This window comes from Armigeres subalbatus, chromosome 3, assembly GCF_024139115.2.
Source record: "Armigeres subalbatus isolate Guangzhou_Male chromosome 3, GZ_Asu_2, whole genome shotgun sequence".
Taxonomy (NCBI): domain Eukaryota; kingdom Metazoa; phylum Arthropoda; class Insecta; order Diptera; family Culicidae; genus Armigeres; species Armigeres subalbatus.
In genome coordinates, this window is record NC_085141.1 from 63,935,724 (window position 1) to 63,954,357 (window position 18,634).

Here is an 18,634-nt window from a genome sequence, read left to right on the forward strand (position 1 = left end):
GATTTAGTCATAATTGGTAATTAATACTTTGTCCTAGAAATATCAGGCCCAAATAACCGCAAAAAATAGTTTTGGCCAAGAATTAGCCGATTTACTCCTATGTGCGTCGTGCGGGGCTTCTTTCGACTCCGGGGGCTACTTTGGATTTTTGATTTTCTAAAAAAACTAAGCGAAAAAAATACTAAATTTGAAACAAAAAGTTGCCATCTAACTACCAGCAAGACACCCGAGTAGTGATAATGGCAATTTGAGAGAAGTTAACGGTGTAATTCTTGTTTCAAAATGTCCAAAGTAGCCCCCGATTTGTCAAAAGAAGCCCCGCACGACGGTATATCATGAGACTAACATGATGATACTTTTATGCCCAGGGAAGTCAAGAATATTTCCAACCCGAAAAATTGTGTAGACTAGACTTAAAATAGAACCCAGCCATCTTATCGCACTGCTAAGGAAAGCCTACATTTGCAATACAAATTTGATGTTTGTGTTGATCTTGTTATTTCATTCACAAAAAACGAATTAAGGTATAATCTATATGCTCGCATCATAAGCATATGTGCCCATCCTCAAAATCAATGACTGTGAAAGGTGTATGTACCTTGTTCAAAAAATAAACAACGAAGCTACCTCAATATCCTGATTTCATTCATGAGAAAGATACCTCAAGGCAATTACGATTGAAACGACTAGTTTGTTATGTCAATGAATCCCAACAACGAAGGTAAATTTGAAAATCATAAATTCCAAACCTAATCCGCCTTGGCTTCCAATGTCCTCACTGACGTCCTTCTTTTTCCTGACGACAAGTCGGTTACCTGTTACTTACATCATTTGCCTTTCCCATTCATACCAGGGTGAAAGGGAGGCACCGTTCGAAAGGTTTGCCGTGGTTTGACTGCAGCATATTTGTTTTTCGTGCTGCTCCACTCTAAACAAGCGTGTCTTCTATGCTATGTTACCTTGGCCGGGGCGGTGACGTTGTGAACGTCCCACCGCCGCCGTATTTCTTTGTAGTAATTATTTTGGCTAGACTTTCCGACTTTCAAGCTTGAAAAAATACCAGAACAGGCTATGTGGTTTTAGTATACGCTGCTACAAGCGTCACCAACAGACAAAACCACAATGTTTGCTTTTCTTGTATTATACTAAGTAGGGGAACTGTTCCGTTTTCCATATCACTTCTTTTTGGTAACATGCGTGCTCACTGCTGAAAAAATCACAAAAATAAGAAACTAACCGAATTCCTTTTCATTGCTTTGTTTTTGATGGGATGGAAATAGGAGCTATGAGATGAAGTGCCGAATCGTTTTCCTACATATACGACGTAAATGCTATAGGATCACTTCAAAACCGCACTTTTGATAAAAGATACGAAGACCCATAGTGTTGCGTTCGCAACAGGTTGCTTCGACGTGGAATACGGTCTAAAAAATTCATTTATTTCTACTATCTACCAAAAATTATAGTGAAGTCTTTTAACTTTGTAACCTTTCCCCTAAAACGCTCAATAATAATTAATCTCGGTCTAATTGTTTCTCGATGAAATAAAAAAAAAAATCAAAATTGATTTTTTTAGTTGCTGCAATGCATTAAAATTTACCCAAATAGATGTGAATTGATGAAAATAATGGAATCTGGTCTCCCTACAGTGCTATTTTGACCTCTCCAATCAACTCATGCATGAGTTTTTAGGAAATGAGGTTAGTACGTTTCAACGTATTTTAAACATAGGATAACGTCTCTGTTTTCGATGCTTATATGGGAATTTAGAAAAATGCGATCGGCAATTTTAGGTTTTTGAGACTAATAAGTCGATCATTTCTCAACGGATTTCCATGATTTTGTCTTCAATCGATTGCAAATTTATCTAAGACTAGACAAACCTATTCGATTTCGCTCGGGTGATTTTTTTTGCAGAGATAAATGGCTCAGCACATACAATCTGTCCAAAAATCGTTTCACTAATTTTATTAACAAATATTCCAACGCTAAGAAAATCAACAAATGCTCTTGCAAAAGTTTGCAAGTTTAATGCGTTATAAAGTCACAAAGGGCTAGTAACGTCGAGTAGAAGATCAATATGATATTCATTCATTCATTTATTTAGCATACATCTAAACAGATAACACTGAATCAACAATTTGACGCCACAATAGACGGTTCGAGGTCGCATCTCTCTATCCTCGAATGCGCCCACGCTCGCCAAGTCTTTCTGTGACTGGTCAATCCACCTCGCTCGCTGCACTCCACGTCGTCTTGTATATCTTGTATATCAAATATAGGAATGGGATGAGATAAATAATTAATAATAAATAAAACAAATAAGACAAATAGACCAGATAAGATAACTACGACAAATAAGACAAGTAAGTCGAATGGGAAAAATAAGACAAATAATTGTCGTATTAGTCTCATTTGTCTTATTTGTCTCATTTGTCTTATTTGACTTATTTGTCTTCCCAAACCCCTTTTCAAAGCTTATGTCGAATCCTTGTACAGAAATTATCTCACGATATTTTCTAATGTTGTTCTAGAAACGGCTCATGTTTGAATTTTCCCAAACCAGCTGGAGTTTGTTTATTTTCATCTCCTCATTGCGTGATGGGTCGGCGCTGCTGCTGTTCTCTTGCCGAACCACCCCATTGTTGCCAATTCCTTTTGTTCTCCGTTTACGGGAAATTCTAAAGCAATTGTAAACTGCATAATGATGAAATAATTTTGGCGACACTGACATCGTCATTCTGGTGGGCTGAATTGGGCAATTTTCTCTCTAAAGAGAGTGCCACCACGTGCTTTTTTTAACGGAAAACCCTTCCCTCAGACCATAATATATTTTACTATCTTTCGTTTCAGAGAGCGAACAATGCATTATTAGCCTATGTTTGAGCGCCATTGCAATGGCGCCTAAACCTAAGCTAATTAGTCAGGGCAAGCTTAACAGCTTCGCCCTATCCCAAAGAAATCAACAATGGAGTGACATAAACTTCTTAGCATTGTCACTCCCATCGTTTATTTAAACTCATAATATCATTTGCTTATGATGATATTTCTAAACTTTATTCCCGACCAACTATCCAACTCCTTAACATCTATGAGGGCGTGGGTGAGTCGCTGGCCTTTCGTTAAGTAGATGCCATATCATCATTTCCTTCCCTTCCCTAGTAACGGAGAAGATGGGCGTGGCCGGCAATGGTAGCCTTCATGCTTTATCATTTTGGACCCCGAATTGGGTTGCTATTGAATCCCAAATATTAACCCATAAGCAATTTGGGTAAGGAAGCTTAGGACACTCCTCACGGAATCCACCACAGCACACCACTCGATACAGAAGCAATGTTAAACTGTAATCGACTCAAGTCGAGTCAAGTACGAGACACTGAAGACGGCCTTACTTTTGAGGTCGAAATACGTATCTGTCAAGATACAATTAAGTGGTGGAATTCAATGGGATTGTATAAACTCGTCTTATGACAGGTGATTGGTTAATAGTTTTTTCGGTTAATTACGTTTCTGCCATTCTTGACACACGCGCCTCTCGTATAACTTCGGTGGAAGCCAGTCAGTATCGTCACACTCATCTGTTTCTTAAAAGTGGAGGGTTCATATTCAAACAGTTCCCGCAACACAAGGCACTCGGGCATTCCTAGGTTTTCCAAAGGCTGTAAGCCTCAACCCCCAGTGACTAGGCAGACCAGAGAACTTAACCCGAGTCCTACGTCCCTCTCAACAGTACCTATGAACTTCAACAAGGTAAGCTGGGAGGACGGGGCTCGCCTAACTTACTTTGTCTTATTTTTTCCAATCAATTGAAAATGCTGCTTTCCAACAATGCAGTGACTACTATCAGATTTATCCAAACAGTCTCAGAATTCACTTCCGTTCGGATGACCAAAGAGAGTATCAGGTTAGTTTGCGACTTCTGGGGTAAATTCCATGCTTTATGTTATCGTATGTAATCAGGACCCGTGTCTTGGGCACCATAGGATATCCGGATTTCATCGTACTATGTTTCCTGGAATCGGGGCCCTCCTTAGCCGTGCGGTAAGACGCGCGGCTACAAAGCAAGACCATGCTTAGGGTGGCTGGGTTCGATTCCCGGTGCCGGTCTAGGAAATTCTCGGATTGGAAATTGTCTCGACTTCCCTGAGCATAAAAGTATCATCGTGCTAGCCTCATGATATACGAATGCAAAAATGGTAACCTGGCTTAGAAACCTCGCAGTTAATAACTGTGGAAGTGCTTAATGAACACTAAGCTGCGAGGCGGCTCTGTCCCAGTGTGGGGATGTAATGCCAATAAGAAGAAGAAGAAGATGTTTCCTGGAATCAATGTTGCCTGTCACTGTTTTCATTCGTCAATCAGTTTTACCCATAAACTGCTATTACTCAAATTTTTAAGTAATAGTATTAAGTTGTAAAATGTTATTATTAAGTTTAATTTAAAATTTTGCCAATGGAACGTCCCACGGTTGGATCTGAGGTTGCCTCCTCTCATCGCCAAGTACTTCTGACCTAGAGACGAGCAAGTATCTCTAACGAAGACAAAAAATACTTATAAACTCTAAAAATCGTTTTGTTGACGAGTTGAGTGAAGAACTTTCAAACTCTAAAAATCACGCTAATAAGGAAAGATAAAGAACATTTCTCGCTTAACTTTTCAAAAGGACCTAAGTAACATTTTTTTCATGAATTAATTTGAATAGCGCAATCAACATAACAACATGAAAGCTATTGATTGCGCTATTCAAATTAATTCATGAAAAAAATGTTACTTAGGTCCTTTTGAAAAGTTAAGCGAGATTTCTACCATTTCGCGATTTCTTGTTTTTTTTTCGCTTGCTTATACCTGAGCACATAACATCCTCTGAACTCCTCTGAACTGCTAACTTGGACGTATAATCTACTCAGACTATGAGTTTTATCATTTGATAAAATAATGTATCCTTGATATGAATCCGCATATAATTTATTCGTAGTAAAATTAAGATCTGTGAACCTGCACATCAACAAACAAATTCACAAATACAATAATTTTTCAATTTTTCAAAAATTAAGATCTGTGAACCTGCACATCAACAAACAAATTTACAAATACAATAATTTTTCAAGTTCTGAAGCCTGTAGTTGACTAGGCTAATAGGAATGCAAGGATCCATTTATTTATAAACCATGCAATTAGTTCTGCTTTTCCATACAATACATGGTTGCGACAGTAACGTAGAAAACTAAATTTCAAGTTACTTTTTTACTCCGGGCGTTATTTTATATCGAAATGTTTTTCAAGGTACTAAGACTATTATTTTTGTTAGCCGCGGTTTTGTTTTGCAGTCGCGGATTTCATTTTGTGAGTCGCAGATTTCGTGAATTTGGAATTTGTTCAATTTGCCCACGTTTTTATTTTTTAACTTCAAAATTATTTCGGGAATTTTTCAAAAACTATCAGAACAAATGCGGGAACTTTAAAAACTAAGTTAAGTTGGCACCCGCACAAGAAGCCCAACATACAACACATTTTGAAATTTAGCATTTGGAATGAGTTATTGTCAAACTACTAAATGATCGAAACCAAAATACTAAATGAACGAAAATATCCTTGATGATATCATAGCTTTTACATACAAGGAACTAATATTCATTACGATACAGATTTGTTAAGCCCTAAACAAACTGACCTGCTTTCCTCCTTTTTACTAATTAGTTTACAGTCTCTTACGAGAAAGGGAAACACCTTTGGCAACCCTGGTGTGTGTACGACCTAATCATTCATATAGTCTTCACGTAGCAGCAATCCAAAAGTAATCAGCTACGACCACTCTCCACTACCGTAACAATTCATTATTGATATCATGAAGTACAGTTTGTCAGTAGAGTCCGAGAGTTTGCGTTTGTGGCAATTTCTGTTTCCACTTGAACCATATCTCTGGGTCGGCGCTGGCTACACTGCGCTCTCTTTCCCCTCATTCATACCAGGCAGCAGCAGTGCCCCGTCGTCGGCGCTCCATCAACTACCAGACCCGTCTATCCGCCAGCATAGCAGTCAGTGTCTGATTTTGTCCGGGTAGCAGTTTCGAGCACGTTATTGGTAGAGCGCGAGAGCAGTACGCTAAACCACCGAGCGTGCCGCGGGTGTTCAGTGCTTTCGAGAGTTTCGCCAGTGAAAGGTGACTTAGTTTCCTAGCGAATGCCGAGCTGCCAAGTGGTGGAGATTCTAGCTCTGAGCTGAACGCCGGTCGGTCGTTAACGGTATTGTGTCTGGTCAAGTGCCTTTCCCAGTTTTGAGCACATGGCTTACGATTTTCTGTGAAAAATAGCAAATGAGGAAGATTTATCACGAGTCAGTCACGATTTGAGGTGACGGGATCAGGCAACCTTAGGAAAACCCCCACCGGATTAGTAATACCGTGAGCTACGTGTGCCTTTGGTGAGCAAAGTTCAGGTCGCAAAAAATAGTTTCAATGACAGAGAATTGAGATTTGTGGAATGCAGTTCAATTGAATACGCTACAGTTCGAATGGAACTGACATCATCGTAGATCGTGCGTGTGTGTCTTTCATCAAAGTTGAGTGTTCCACCCGAATTAAGTCTTGTGTTGCACCGTATGCTGCAAGTTCATGCAATCTTCGTCAACGCTGGTGGTGAAGGCAAGAAGAGAAATATAATAATTGCCACGTTAAATAATTTTTCGAGCGCAACGACCGAAACGAGTAAGCTAGAAAATAAAGTGTGCGATTTTATGTTTGTGTGCTGGTGAAGTTTTACGTTTTGTGTTTTCGGTGGATTCCAGCGACGCTCCAGGGAGTGTCGAATTTTTGACTGCCTGCGCTATCGTTGGTCAGGTGAAAATGTGCCTTCGCAGCGTGGCCGATCGAAACCAGCTGATATTGGTCAATTGCGGTTGCAGTGTCGGCGGCGGTGCAGTCGAGTAATAGTGTCTCTAGTTTCAAATCACACTCTCTCGCGGTAACCATCTGTGTGTTGAAAAGGGAAGGAAAAAATACCGCGAGGGAAAACCAGCAGCAGCGAGCGTGATTATTAGAAGCGATTGCTTCACAACTCCGCCAAGAAGAGGAAGTAGCGGCCCACAACAATCTGTTCAAACATTTACACAACCAGTTGAGCGAGCGAGCGTCAAACAGATCTTAGCGAAGGATTGCTTGTCTGGAGTTAAGTTGGAAAAGCGAGACGGCTACGGCGAAATTCGGAAAAGAAATTACGATCTATAACTGCGCAACAATGGATAGCGTTATGAACGACCTGCTCTTCAATGTACGTATATTGATGAATTTGTTTTGCAATATAGTAATGAACTATGTAGCCTAACGTATGGTGTTATGGGTGCAAATCGATAAGATTAAACTATTTATTGCTCCGGCACGTGGAAGGTGGAAGGCACCTGAATACACTTGTCGCCTAATTGAAAAGTTTATGATATTTACGAACATGTGTCAACGTGCACTTAGAGGAAAATTTATTTTTTATATGCTTTAAAATTTTCAATTGAAGGGCATAGTTGCTTATCTAATATTGAACGTTATGTTCTTGAGCGACATTGAGGTATCATAGTCAGAGCATAAAATATTCACCTTCGCGAAGCAACGTCAGCCCGAATATTAACAAACGTCGCAAGATTATTCAAAACATAGAATTCAATTTTCTTCCCAACGGCGTTGAACTTTATTTAAAATTTAAAAAAAAAACGCGATTAAAAAGTTAAAATAAAATACTCAGTTTTCCTCTTCATATATTCACTCATATGATTGGTACTGAGAATGGTCACTGCACTTGAAAAATAAAATAGCGTTTATTATATTCACGGTGTCTCTATGGGGGAATATTATTTAAAAAAAATCAGTATCTGAAACACCCACCACCACCAAACACCAAAAATGAATGGAAAAATGACGCTCGATGGAACGTTTTATAATTGCACTTACGTGAAAAATGAAAGCCTTTACTATCGTGTAGTGGCTGTTTCAGAGATTCTGATTTATTGAAAATAAGTCTCTTTAGACAAAGACACCGTGATTAACTTGTTTGTGGGAATGGCGGATTTGTATAGAACAGCAAAGGAGATACTCGCGTCACGAGTACAAACATTACACTCTCCCATATACCTTCCAAAAACACCTCATGTGTGTTTTTCTGACAGTTTCTTTGTTCGCGAGAAGATATGTGGCAGAGCAAACACAAAAAGTATAACTGAATTTTAAAGTGAATCGTGGTTGCGAGTTTTTGTGGCCCCTTCTACCAAACTCGAATAAGAGACATCATGTAACAAATATTTTTTAGACAGAAATCTCATGCCCGCAAAATTATTTTTTAGAATTCATTTCAGTTACAGATTACAGAGCAGTAACACTTCAATAATTTTCGAATTACCCTTGCCTTTATTTTATTCGAGACATTGTGGAGATTGGGAAATGTGATCCTCTTTTATTATGATGATTGGAAGTGGTTCCCTCAAATGCGCCTCAGGGCTCAGAATTTCTATACTATGGTTGCGTACTTGTTTGAACTCATCAACCATTTCAAATTTGTCATCAGTAATACACCACACACCACACCCGTATGTATCCATCTAAAATTGTCTTCTCTTGAGCTTCTTCTTATCATGTACTATGTCTTCGGCGTATTGACTTAGTCCGATCGCTTAGCTTTAATCTTCAGTTTGATGTAAACTTCATCACTTTTCTGTAAGTTACGTGTCATAATATCAATGCTATCGTCAAAGCAATGAGCTGAACGGAACTAGAACCAAAGTATTGTTCAACAGCAGGTATGAAAGACCATAAACTTGCCGTAACCCTTTACATGTTTCAAAGGAACTCGATAGCGTCCCTGAAGATCGGGAATCCATATTTGCGCATTACTTGTCATAGGTGGCCTCGCGATCGTAAGAGAATGCGACTTCGGACATCCTCCTCCCAAATTTTGGTAATTATACAGTCCCGCTCTAGCACTAGCCAATGTGTTTAAGTAGCTTTCTTTGGTAGATCTTGGGCTGGAAATGTATGTACCACGAGCAGGGTAGAAATATTTCACAGTCAATGCAGTGAAAAACATGGATCTCAGTATAATCTGCAGTCGCCTTCCTCGCCGCCGTGGTGAGTGCGACTGGGTGCAGCTGAAAAATCATTTCCAACACCGACCATTCAATTTCGCATTCAGCCACTCACAAGTCGCTCTGACAGGCTGCTCAGTTCGCGCCTTACCGTATGACTGTGAGTGGCCCATTTAAACGCGTGGTGAATTTTTTCAATTTGCTGGGTGAATGTGTACATTTTACTGTGGTAAATTTCATCTTCGCGGCGCAGTGGGTGATGTGAGTTCTGTTGTTTACTTTTCTGCCTCTCCGGGAATGTGAGGTTGATTTCAAAGCAGGAAGAAAATAAAAAAATGAAAGAAAAAAAACATCACCTTCATCCAGTGCTGTCGAATATTTACAACCCTGACCACGAGATCTAAAGCTTAAAAATAGTATAGAACTGTATGTCCAAGTTCGTCATCATACCGCTCACTATTTCTGCCACTTCATCTTTCAGGTGCTCTTCTCAGTGTTCTAGTGCAATAATTCGCCACCTCATACTCGTGAGAAGATTTCCGTTTGTTTTGCACTTATAATACGTTATGGGTAGTTTTTGTATTTATAAACCATGTGCAATTTTATTTACAAAGCTATTACATTTTTCATAACATCTACACTTGCTTGATACTTGATGGAATGCAGCTCCTCCTTGATATGCCTACACCGAATAAAGTATCCTTCTCCACTGGACTCGAACCTCAACCAATATCTTCCATCTCTTCTGCGAAAAGTCACCGTGTACGCGACCTACCACGAAGCCTCCGGTCTATTCCAGGTTCTCTATTGAATATTATCTTGGCCTGGCGCTCTTCCGAAATACGAACAACGTGTCAAGCCCATCATAGTCTGCCGTGCAGAATATGCTTAATAATATCCATCCCTTTACCGTGAATGGTTTGATAAACCATTGATTTGTAAAAATGACCATAATGCCCCACTCTCATGTTTAACAATGTCCATCCCTTTCCATTTCGTTCTCGTGTTTGCAGCCGAGTATCCGCAGCACCTTACGCTCGAATAGTCCGAATGCTTTTCGATTGCCGTGGGGCATAGAAATCCGTGCACTTAAGCACCTCAGTATGTAAAAAAGGATCTGGAAGATTTGAAATGTATGCAAATGAAACGTTCATCGTTGATACAGGAGCACGAAGGCTTCTATTTTCAAAGTGTTGCGCATTCACGCATTAGAAATAACAAAAAATATGTTAAAATTATTAATAAAAGCCACAACTCTTGAACCGAAATTCGTCCACCGTGGACGGATTTCGAATCAAAGGATCAAAATTCGTTATTTATTTATTACCAGACTAAGGCCGGAGTGGCCTGTGCAATACATAAAACTCTTCTTCATTCAGCTCGGTCCATGGCTGCACTTCGCCAACCATGCAGTCTGCGGAGGATCCGCAAATCGTCTTCCACCTGATCCCACCTTTCCCGCTGTGCACCTCGCCTTCTTGTTCCCGTCGGATCGTTGTCGAGAACCATTTTCACCGGATTAGTGTCCGACATTCTGGCTACGTGCGCGGCCCACCGCAGTTTTCCGATTTCCGCGGTGTGAACGATGGATGGTTCTCCCAACAGCTGAGCAACTCGTGGTTCATTTGCCTTCTCCACGTACCGTCCGCCATCTGCACCCCACCATATATGGTACGCAGCACTTTCCTTTCGAAAACTCCCAGTGCGCGTTGGTCCTCCACGAGCATCGTCCAGGTCTCGTGTCCGTAGAGAACTTCCGGTCTAATACGCGCTTTGTCGATTGTCAGTTTGGTACGGCGGCGAACTCTATTCAATCGGAGCGTTTTGCGGAGTCCAAAGTACGTACGATTTCCTGCCATGATGCGTCTCCGAATTTTTCTGCTGGTATCGTTATCGGCGGTCACCAGTGAACCCAAGTACACGAATTCTTCAACCACCTCGATTTCATCACCACCGATAGAAACTCGTGGTGGGTGGCTTACATTGACCTCTTTTGAGCCTCTTTCTATCATGTACTTCGTCTTCGATGTGTTGATGACTAGTCCAATCCGTTTATCTTCGCTTTTCAGTCTGATGTAGGATTCCTCCATCCTCTCAAAGTTACGTGCCATGATATCAATGTCATCGGCGAAACCAAATAACTGGACGGACTTCGTAAAAATCGTACTACTCGTGTCAATATCTGCCCTTCGTATTACTCCCTCCAAAGCGATGTTGAAAAGCAGACACGAAAGACCATCACCTTACCGTAACCCTCTGCGCGTTTCGAAGGGACTCGAGAATGCCCCTGAAACTCAAACTACGCACATCACCCGATCCATCGTCGCCTTGATCAACCGTATCAGTTTATCCGGAAATCCGTTTTCGTGCTTTAGCTGCCATAGCTGGTCTGGAACGATTGTATCATATAGGATAAGATAAAGTGTTTGTAAATTAATTACTTCAAATCTCCTATTATTTATTGATATCTCTCGAAGTGGACGGATTTCGGTCCCCGAGTATTGCCATTCTCGTGCACTAAGTGTACGTCTACATCTTCATCTTATTGACATTACATCCCCTACTGGGAAATTGCCGCCACGCTTAGTGTTCATTAGGCACTTTCACAGTTATTAAATGCGAGGTTTCTAAGCCAAGTTACCATTTTTGCATTCGTATATCATGAGACTAACACGGGAATCCAATTTTTTATAGCAGGTCCGGAGATCTATAGAGTAATATACCAATCGATTCAACTCGGCAAAAAACGATTAGAGGCTAAATTAAAGTAATGTATGTAAATAAGTGGGAATTAATGGAAACAATGGGATCTATCTCTTTTAGTGCTATTTTGACCTGTCTCAACGGCTTTTCTATATAAGTTTTCAGACACACGAGAAATTTGACATTACTACTAGGTGGATTAACATGTTTTTTTTTGTTTGGTATTTTGGTTATATTCCTAGCGCTTATCAGTTTGAAGATTAAAGTTTTCGAAAAACATTCAACATCACAATAAGAGCAACGATAAGCATTCTCGAGAAGGGTACCATTTTTGTGATAACACATTTTACTTGTCATTTTTTTCTCGTGTATGATTCACGTTATCATATCACGCATACAAAAAGAATACCAACAAGGTAGAACGTAATGATTCAGCTTCAAGTAAGGGCTTCTCGCCTTCGTAGACAGGCATAATCTCATCACACACGCAAACCCAACCCCACAGGTCCGGTTCAGTTATCGTGTTTATGGCTGGTTCTACCAAGCCTACCCCTACACCATTTACAAGGTCATCTCCATGAAAGTAATAACATCGACAGTTCATCAACCAGTAATTACCGCCATGTGCACCCAGAACGGATGGACACGGGACCTACCTACTAGTATGCGCTGATAGAGTGGAAGACTGTGAATGATACTAGAGTAACATCTGTAATGGGCCATCGAATCTAGTTTGCAGTTTAATGCCAATATATAATGAATGAATGAATGCATAAATAGCATAAACATATTGGTGGAATGATTTGGCATTTGAAACAGTTCCAAAGCAATGTTAAGCGATGCTCGCAATAAAGTCAAAAACTGAAAAGTCAAAACTTCGAGAAAACTTTGCAAAAAGAATCAATAGTCTATTTAGTGATGTTACACCGGATCTCATCGATTGCCACTTAGCAGCACCGCAGGCAGCTCTTACTAGTCTGTATGAAGCATTATCTCTAACCCGCATCCAGTCCTACACGCTTGCACCCGCCGTATAAACATTGAGTTCATTGCATTAATACTGGCCCGCTTGTGGTGACCCTTCGATCGCAATGAGATTACGAAGGAAATGAGAAAAATTACATAATCCTAACCTCGAAGAAATCGACACGCTTGACGACGACGGTTACTTCGCTTCGCACTTCATTTATTAGAGCCGCATCACAATTATGCATCTTTTAAGATAAGTTTGATCAGTAATAATTTCAGTAACAATCTTACATTTGCTACATTTTTTTTGTTACATTTGCTTTTTATTTAAAATTTACTTGAAAATTCATACTCTACACTGGGGTCGTGTTTTACACAGTTTTTGAAAATTATATCCAGAGGTAAAGCTGATTTTTTGCGCCCATATGTTGAATTACTCAACCGGGAGCAAGAACTTGAAGTACAGTTTCCACTACTCTTTCAATTATACCAGATTAAAAACAATTTCAATTCTAAGCTAATCAAAGCTCGCTTAGTTATTGTGGACATCAATTCCAGGATATGAACTTATAATTGATAAAATATCTCGAAAAAAAAGCTTTAAAACAATCCAGGGTATTGGATAGCCTTGAACATTCTTTCACAGCCTCAGTCACAGTTTTTACACGTTTTTTTTTGCTCGTAATTTTGATCGTGTGACTTCAATTTGCCACCAATGTCTTTGCAACATGTTTCAAAAAAATCTAAATAATTCAAAGAAAAATCACATGGTAATTAATATGCGTTAAACATGCGTGTAAAAACAGAACCCATTGTACTTTATGGTTTTTAATATTTCCCAGGAAAATCGTGGGGAGAAGGGCAAAATTGACCACTTGCCGAAGTCTTGTCAACACGAAACCATCACTATTCGAATCTACGCATTGTTTACATTCGGAAACTCTATTTTGCAGAGCTTTCATGTAGCGGCCGTTAGGCTTCATTTTGGGGTCCCTTTTTCCCACTGTGCAACGCATGATTAAAACAATCATTCAGTAGAATATCACGCCGCATCTGATAAGATTTGCATCGTTTAGAGTAGTTGAGTAGTTGTGTCTTGTGGCATAATTATTGAACTATTAATTGATAGTGTTAGTAGCAAGAGTTAGCATTCATATTCAGCATAAATTAAATTATAATAACACCTGATAATCGCTTAGGTAGAACTCATCCGACTAAATACAGCGGATGGACCTTTGGAAACAAGCCGAACTAACCGACTTGCTTCCAGTCATTGCCGGACACAGTTAGGGAGGGAATCTTCTTGTGCAATAACCCTTATTCCCGTCCTCTTCTTTTTACTCAGTAGTTAGGGTAACCGGCGGTTATGCTGGCCCTGGATGTAACATTGGCTCATCACGCAAATTAATTAATATTTCAGCGATAATACGTCGATTTGTAGGGAGATATTAACCACTGCTTCTTTAGAAAAGTGTATCAAACATATATCTGCTTCATAACTCTAGATTTATACACTTCTTAAACTATTAAAAGCAATTATCTTGCGTGAAAAATCACTTTGGCTCGGTTTTTTAGCAGCCATGTTTCGTTGACTTATGCAGGCTGGCTGTGTTAGAGTTTTTCTTTTGCCCAATAAAAGAGTTTTCTGAATGAACATACCTGCTTTCGCACATCAGATGAATGGATAACAACCACACTATGTCAGCTATCATTTTTATTTCACAATTTCCATTAGTATAGCGACATAATTAACCGAAACTTTTTTGGACAATACTGGGGGCACCCGTAGCCAAATGGTGGCATGCGCTTTCGATTTGTAGCACTACGTTAGTATAGGTGAAACTCTCAAATCAAAACATTCTCACCAATAACCCGTACTGGAGAAAATAACCGAAAGCTGCAGATAGAATATCCGATGCTTGTGATTAGGTTGCTATTTTTTTTTGTAAAAACAGGTTAATCCACTCAGCGGTTAAGTTTCATTCGCAAATTACCCGCATAATAAAAAAAAACATGTTATATGGTCAGAATCATTATTACGATGTAAGATATAGCTTCACAGTTCACGTTGCGGTTATCGAATACTTTTCGATCGATTCAACCATAACTGCTCGACATCATCACTAAATGTCAAATTATAACATGCTGTCTCTAAAATGTTCTTTATTTTCTGCATTATATGTCAACATTTTATCATACTGTTGAGCGAAAATTTTGCACGCGAAAAAAGACGATTTTTACACTTAACGCTAAACTCAACCCACACCACGCCTCTAGTAATGCTTCATGTATGGTAGGATTCTAAAATTTATAAAGTCCTTAACGCTCAGACAAGAACCTTCCCACAACCTAAAACGTCATGTAGTAAATGGGCCCTCATGATGCTTTTCTCGAATCACGATATAATCGCTTTCATTCGCAGAACATACCAAAAATAATTGCCTACCTTACGGCTTCCAAACACGATTCAAGCAAAAGCGATTCAAGCATCAACCTTTCGTGGTTCGATACACCATTTTCTTCATAATTTCACAAATAAATGATTCAATTAGTATAAGAATATTTAGTTTTATCATCTTTCGCACGAATCTTACAAACATTTTCTCATTTAATAATGGAAAGATACAATGGATCGTATGTTTTATTAGATAAACTTTCAACGTCATTTCATGGGAATAATTTCAAGTAGGTATTACTTGACAAATACCTACATCATAATTTAGATTTATTATTGCTTGCAAAAAGTATTCTTTCAACTCGGGAAGTTGAAACACGTGAGAGTTATGAGAGGATTCACAACAGCTGATCGATATAGAGAGGAGTGGAATCAAACGCACGTACCAATCATGAAATTTCAATGCAGGCAGAGTTAAAAACAAGCATCCAATAATTGTATTTATGAATAATTGTGTAATAAAATCAGGTAGTTGGCACAGTTATAATTGTTTATGCACAGTACAAAGCAAGGAATTGCCTAGAATAAGTTTTACAGTTGTCTTTCTTCAATAGTGCGTTATGCATCATCACCACCTAAAGCATTGTTTACGTTTTGGAAAAAAGTTTCTTTGAGAGTATCGCGAGAGCGAGAGCAACACAACTGCCATGGTTTCAACTAGCAGTAAATCTCAAAATTATGCGGCAGCCAATAATTAACGTATGCAATTTGTTTGAAGGCACAACATGAGGGCTAGAACATGTAGCCTTTTTGCAATTGCAGTTTTAATACAGTTTTCATTTTTCTAAACTTCTTCACTTGCAAATATGGTAAATATTTGGGAAATAAATGATTCATATAATAGTATTTTCGTTAGCATGTCCTTGGTAAGCGTGCTATTGGGGGAATCTAAAACGCACTCTCACAATCATTGTGGTAGTATTTTACATGCAACCAATTAGAAATCACGCTCAATAAGATGATTTGATTTTCTCTATTTGTTTGCATGCTGCCTTTATTCAACGCAAGCAAAATGACTGGTACTATAAACAGCAACCCATCTTTATCTCTCGTATGTTCGGAATCAACAATCACTCGTCCCAAGTGGGCTGAAAAATTATCCACCTGACAGGGACAAGGATGCCGACATTTTGTCCATTTCTCTCGAGACTTTCGCTGGTTTTAATGAGATATTGCGGACATTCATCGTCGTTTTTTGCTATTTGGCGTCAAAACCAAATGTAAGCAAGCCGGCTGGTGGAATAATTCTGGTTGGAAATGCAATATATAAAGATTTATAACGATAAATGTGCTCAACCGTAGCATAATGGGCCAAGGTTTGAGCCGTTACCCCTATACGACCAAAAAAATTATTATTTTACATACCCATCAATGCGGCTGAGTAAAACACGTTGGAAATGGAAAAGCTGCCCAGATCATCTCTCCGTGTCACATATTTGAAATTTTTTCGGCTTTTTCGTACGTACGTACGTATTTTATTACAAACGATTCATATTGTTTTTAAATTTAAATGTTTGAACGAAAAAGAATCAAAACATTTTGTTATACTGATAAAATACTTGCAGATTAAATTATATTCTACCCTGCTTGTCACTTCAGAAGATTGCAGTGGTTTGATACAGTGAGATATCGTTGTCCCGAAGTTCGAAGTCAAAAATAATATTTTACATTTATGAATAAAAAATACCTATGGATAAATAGTCTAATTATTCGTGCCCTCTTCAGGAAAGGAAACTCTGAAAGAAAAACATAGGTTGGCGTGTGTCAACGCCTATTTGAAGTGTTTTTTAGGACAACAATGATTCCAATGAAAATGAACCGCCATCAGTTAAACCACTAAATCTGCATTGCTAAATGTCAAGACCATTTATCGCTCACATTCGTAGTGTGTGCCATTTGTGTGAATTGTGAAAAATGTTCCTCTGGAGTCAGCCTAGTCGGGTAAAAAATAAATTCGCCTCAATATGAACGACTGTTGTCAAGCAATTCTTACGAAGTCAAAGCCCAAAACTAGTTTTTCACATCGACGGCTCGTCGATGAAAAAAAAATGACTCGATAAACTGATATGGAGAGAAGCAAACTGTTTGGTTACAAGAGCGCAGATTAAAAATAGTCCTGTCAAGTGTGTCAAAGTACAAAAAAAATCTACTGAAATAAGAAGTTCTTTATTCATATGCGATAACTTTCTTCTTTGAGTTTCACCACGTACCATGCAAAGGTAACACTATCCAACAAAATTGAACTTTTTTTCGCTCCCTTCTACCATTTTTAATGTACTCAATAGATTTTTTTACGCTGAATTCAGGTACGTATTCAGATTTGCTGTAACACGTCCAGTTTTTGAGAAAAACGCATTTTAATTCATGAAAGTACGTATTTTCATAGAAATTTGGTTTCTCTCCCCTGCAAAGCTGAATTTTGGCTCCTCACTTTCAGAATAAAGTTTGAATTTGGTAGAATGGGCCTTGTAGAATGCATGTGGGTAGTTGGATTTCATTTGGCACGTACATTTGTTTAAAAAAAGGAATTTCATTCACAAAAGTACGTATTTTCATAGAAATTTGGTTTCTTTCCACTGCAAAGTTGAATTTCGACTCCTCACTTTCAGAATAAAGTTTGAATTTTGTAGAATGGGCCTTGTAGAATGCATGTGGGTTGTTGGATTTCATTTGGCACGTACATTTGTTATGTAAAACGGAGTTTCATTTACAAAAGTACGTATTTTCATAGAAATTTGGTTTCTCTCCTCTGCAAAGCTGAATTTCGACTCCTCACTTTTAGAATAAAGTTTGAATTTTGTAGAATGGGCCTTGTAGAATGCATGTGGGTTGTTGGATTTCATTTGGCACGTACATTTGTTATGTAGAACGGAATTTCATTCACAAAAGTACGTATTTTCATAGAGATTTGGTTTCTCTCCTCTGCAAAGCTGAATTTCGGCTCCTCACTTTTAGAATAAAGTTTGAATTTTGTAGAATGGGCCTTGTAGAATGCATGTGGGTTGTTGGATTTCATTTGGCACGTACATTTGTTATGTAAAACGGAATTTCATTCACAAAAGTACGTATTTTCATAGAAATTTGGTTTCTCTCCTCTGCAAAGCTGAATTTCGACTCCTCACTTTTAGAATAAAGTTTGAATTTTGTAGAATGGGCCTTGTAGAATGCATGTGGGTTGTTGGATTTCATTTGGCACGTACATTTGTTGTGAAAAACGGAATTTCATTCACAAAAGTACGTCTTTTCATAGAAATTTGGTTTCTCTCCACTGCTTTCTCTCTTCCAAATCCAATCTAAATCCAATCCAAATCCAATCCAAATCCAATTCAAATCCAATCCAAATCCAATCCAAATCCAATCCAAATCCAATCCAATCCAAATCCAATCCAAATCCAATCCAAATCCAATCCAAATCCACTTCAAATCCAATCCAAATCCAATCCAAAT

At 38.8% G+C, this 18,634-nt stretch overlaps 1 protein-coding gene across 3 annotated transcripts in view; it reads left to right on the top strand.

Annotated features, from left to right (window-relative positions):
* The window catches only part of LOC134224697 (probable basic-leucine zipper transcription factor J), a 70,340-nt gene that overhangs the window by 25,708 nt on the left and 25,998 nt on the right, over window positions 1-18,634 (top strand). Inside the window, exon 1 of one of the 3 annotated variants that reach the window (XM_062704219.1) lies at window positions 6,129-7,265. The exons of the other annotated variants lie outside the window; for them this stretch is intronic. Within the exon in view, the coding sequence (XP_062560203.1) occupies window positions 7,233-7,265 (33 nt within the window). The 5' untranslated portion in view covers window positions 6,129-7,232. Of the gene's footprint in view, window positions 1-6,128; window positions 7,266-18,634 lie in introns of those variants that run through there. 3 annotated transcript variants of the gene reach the window in all.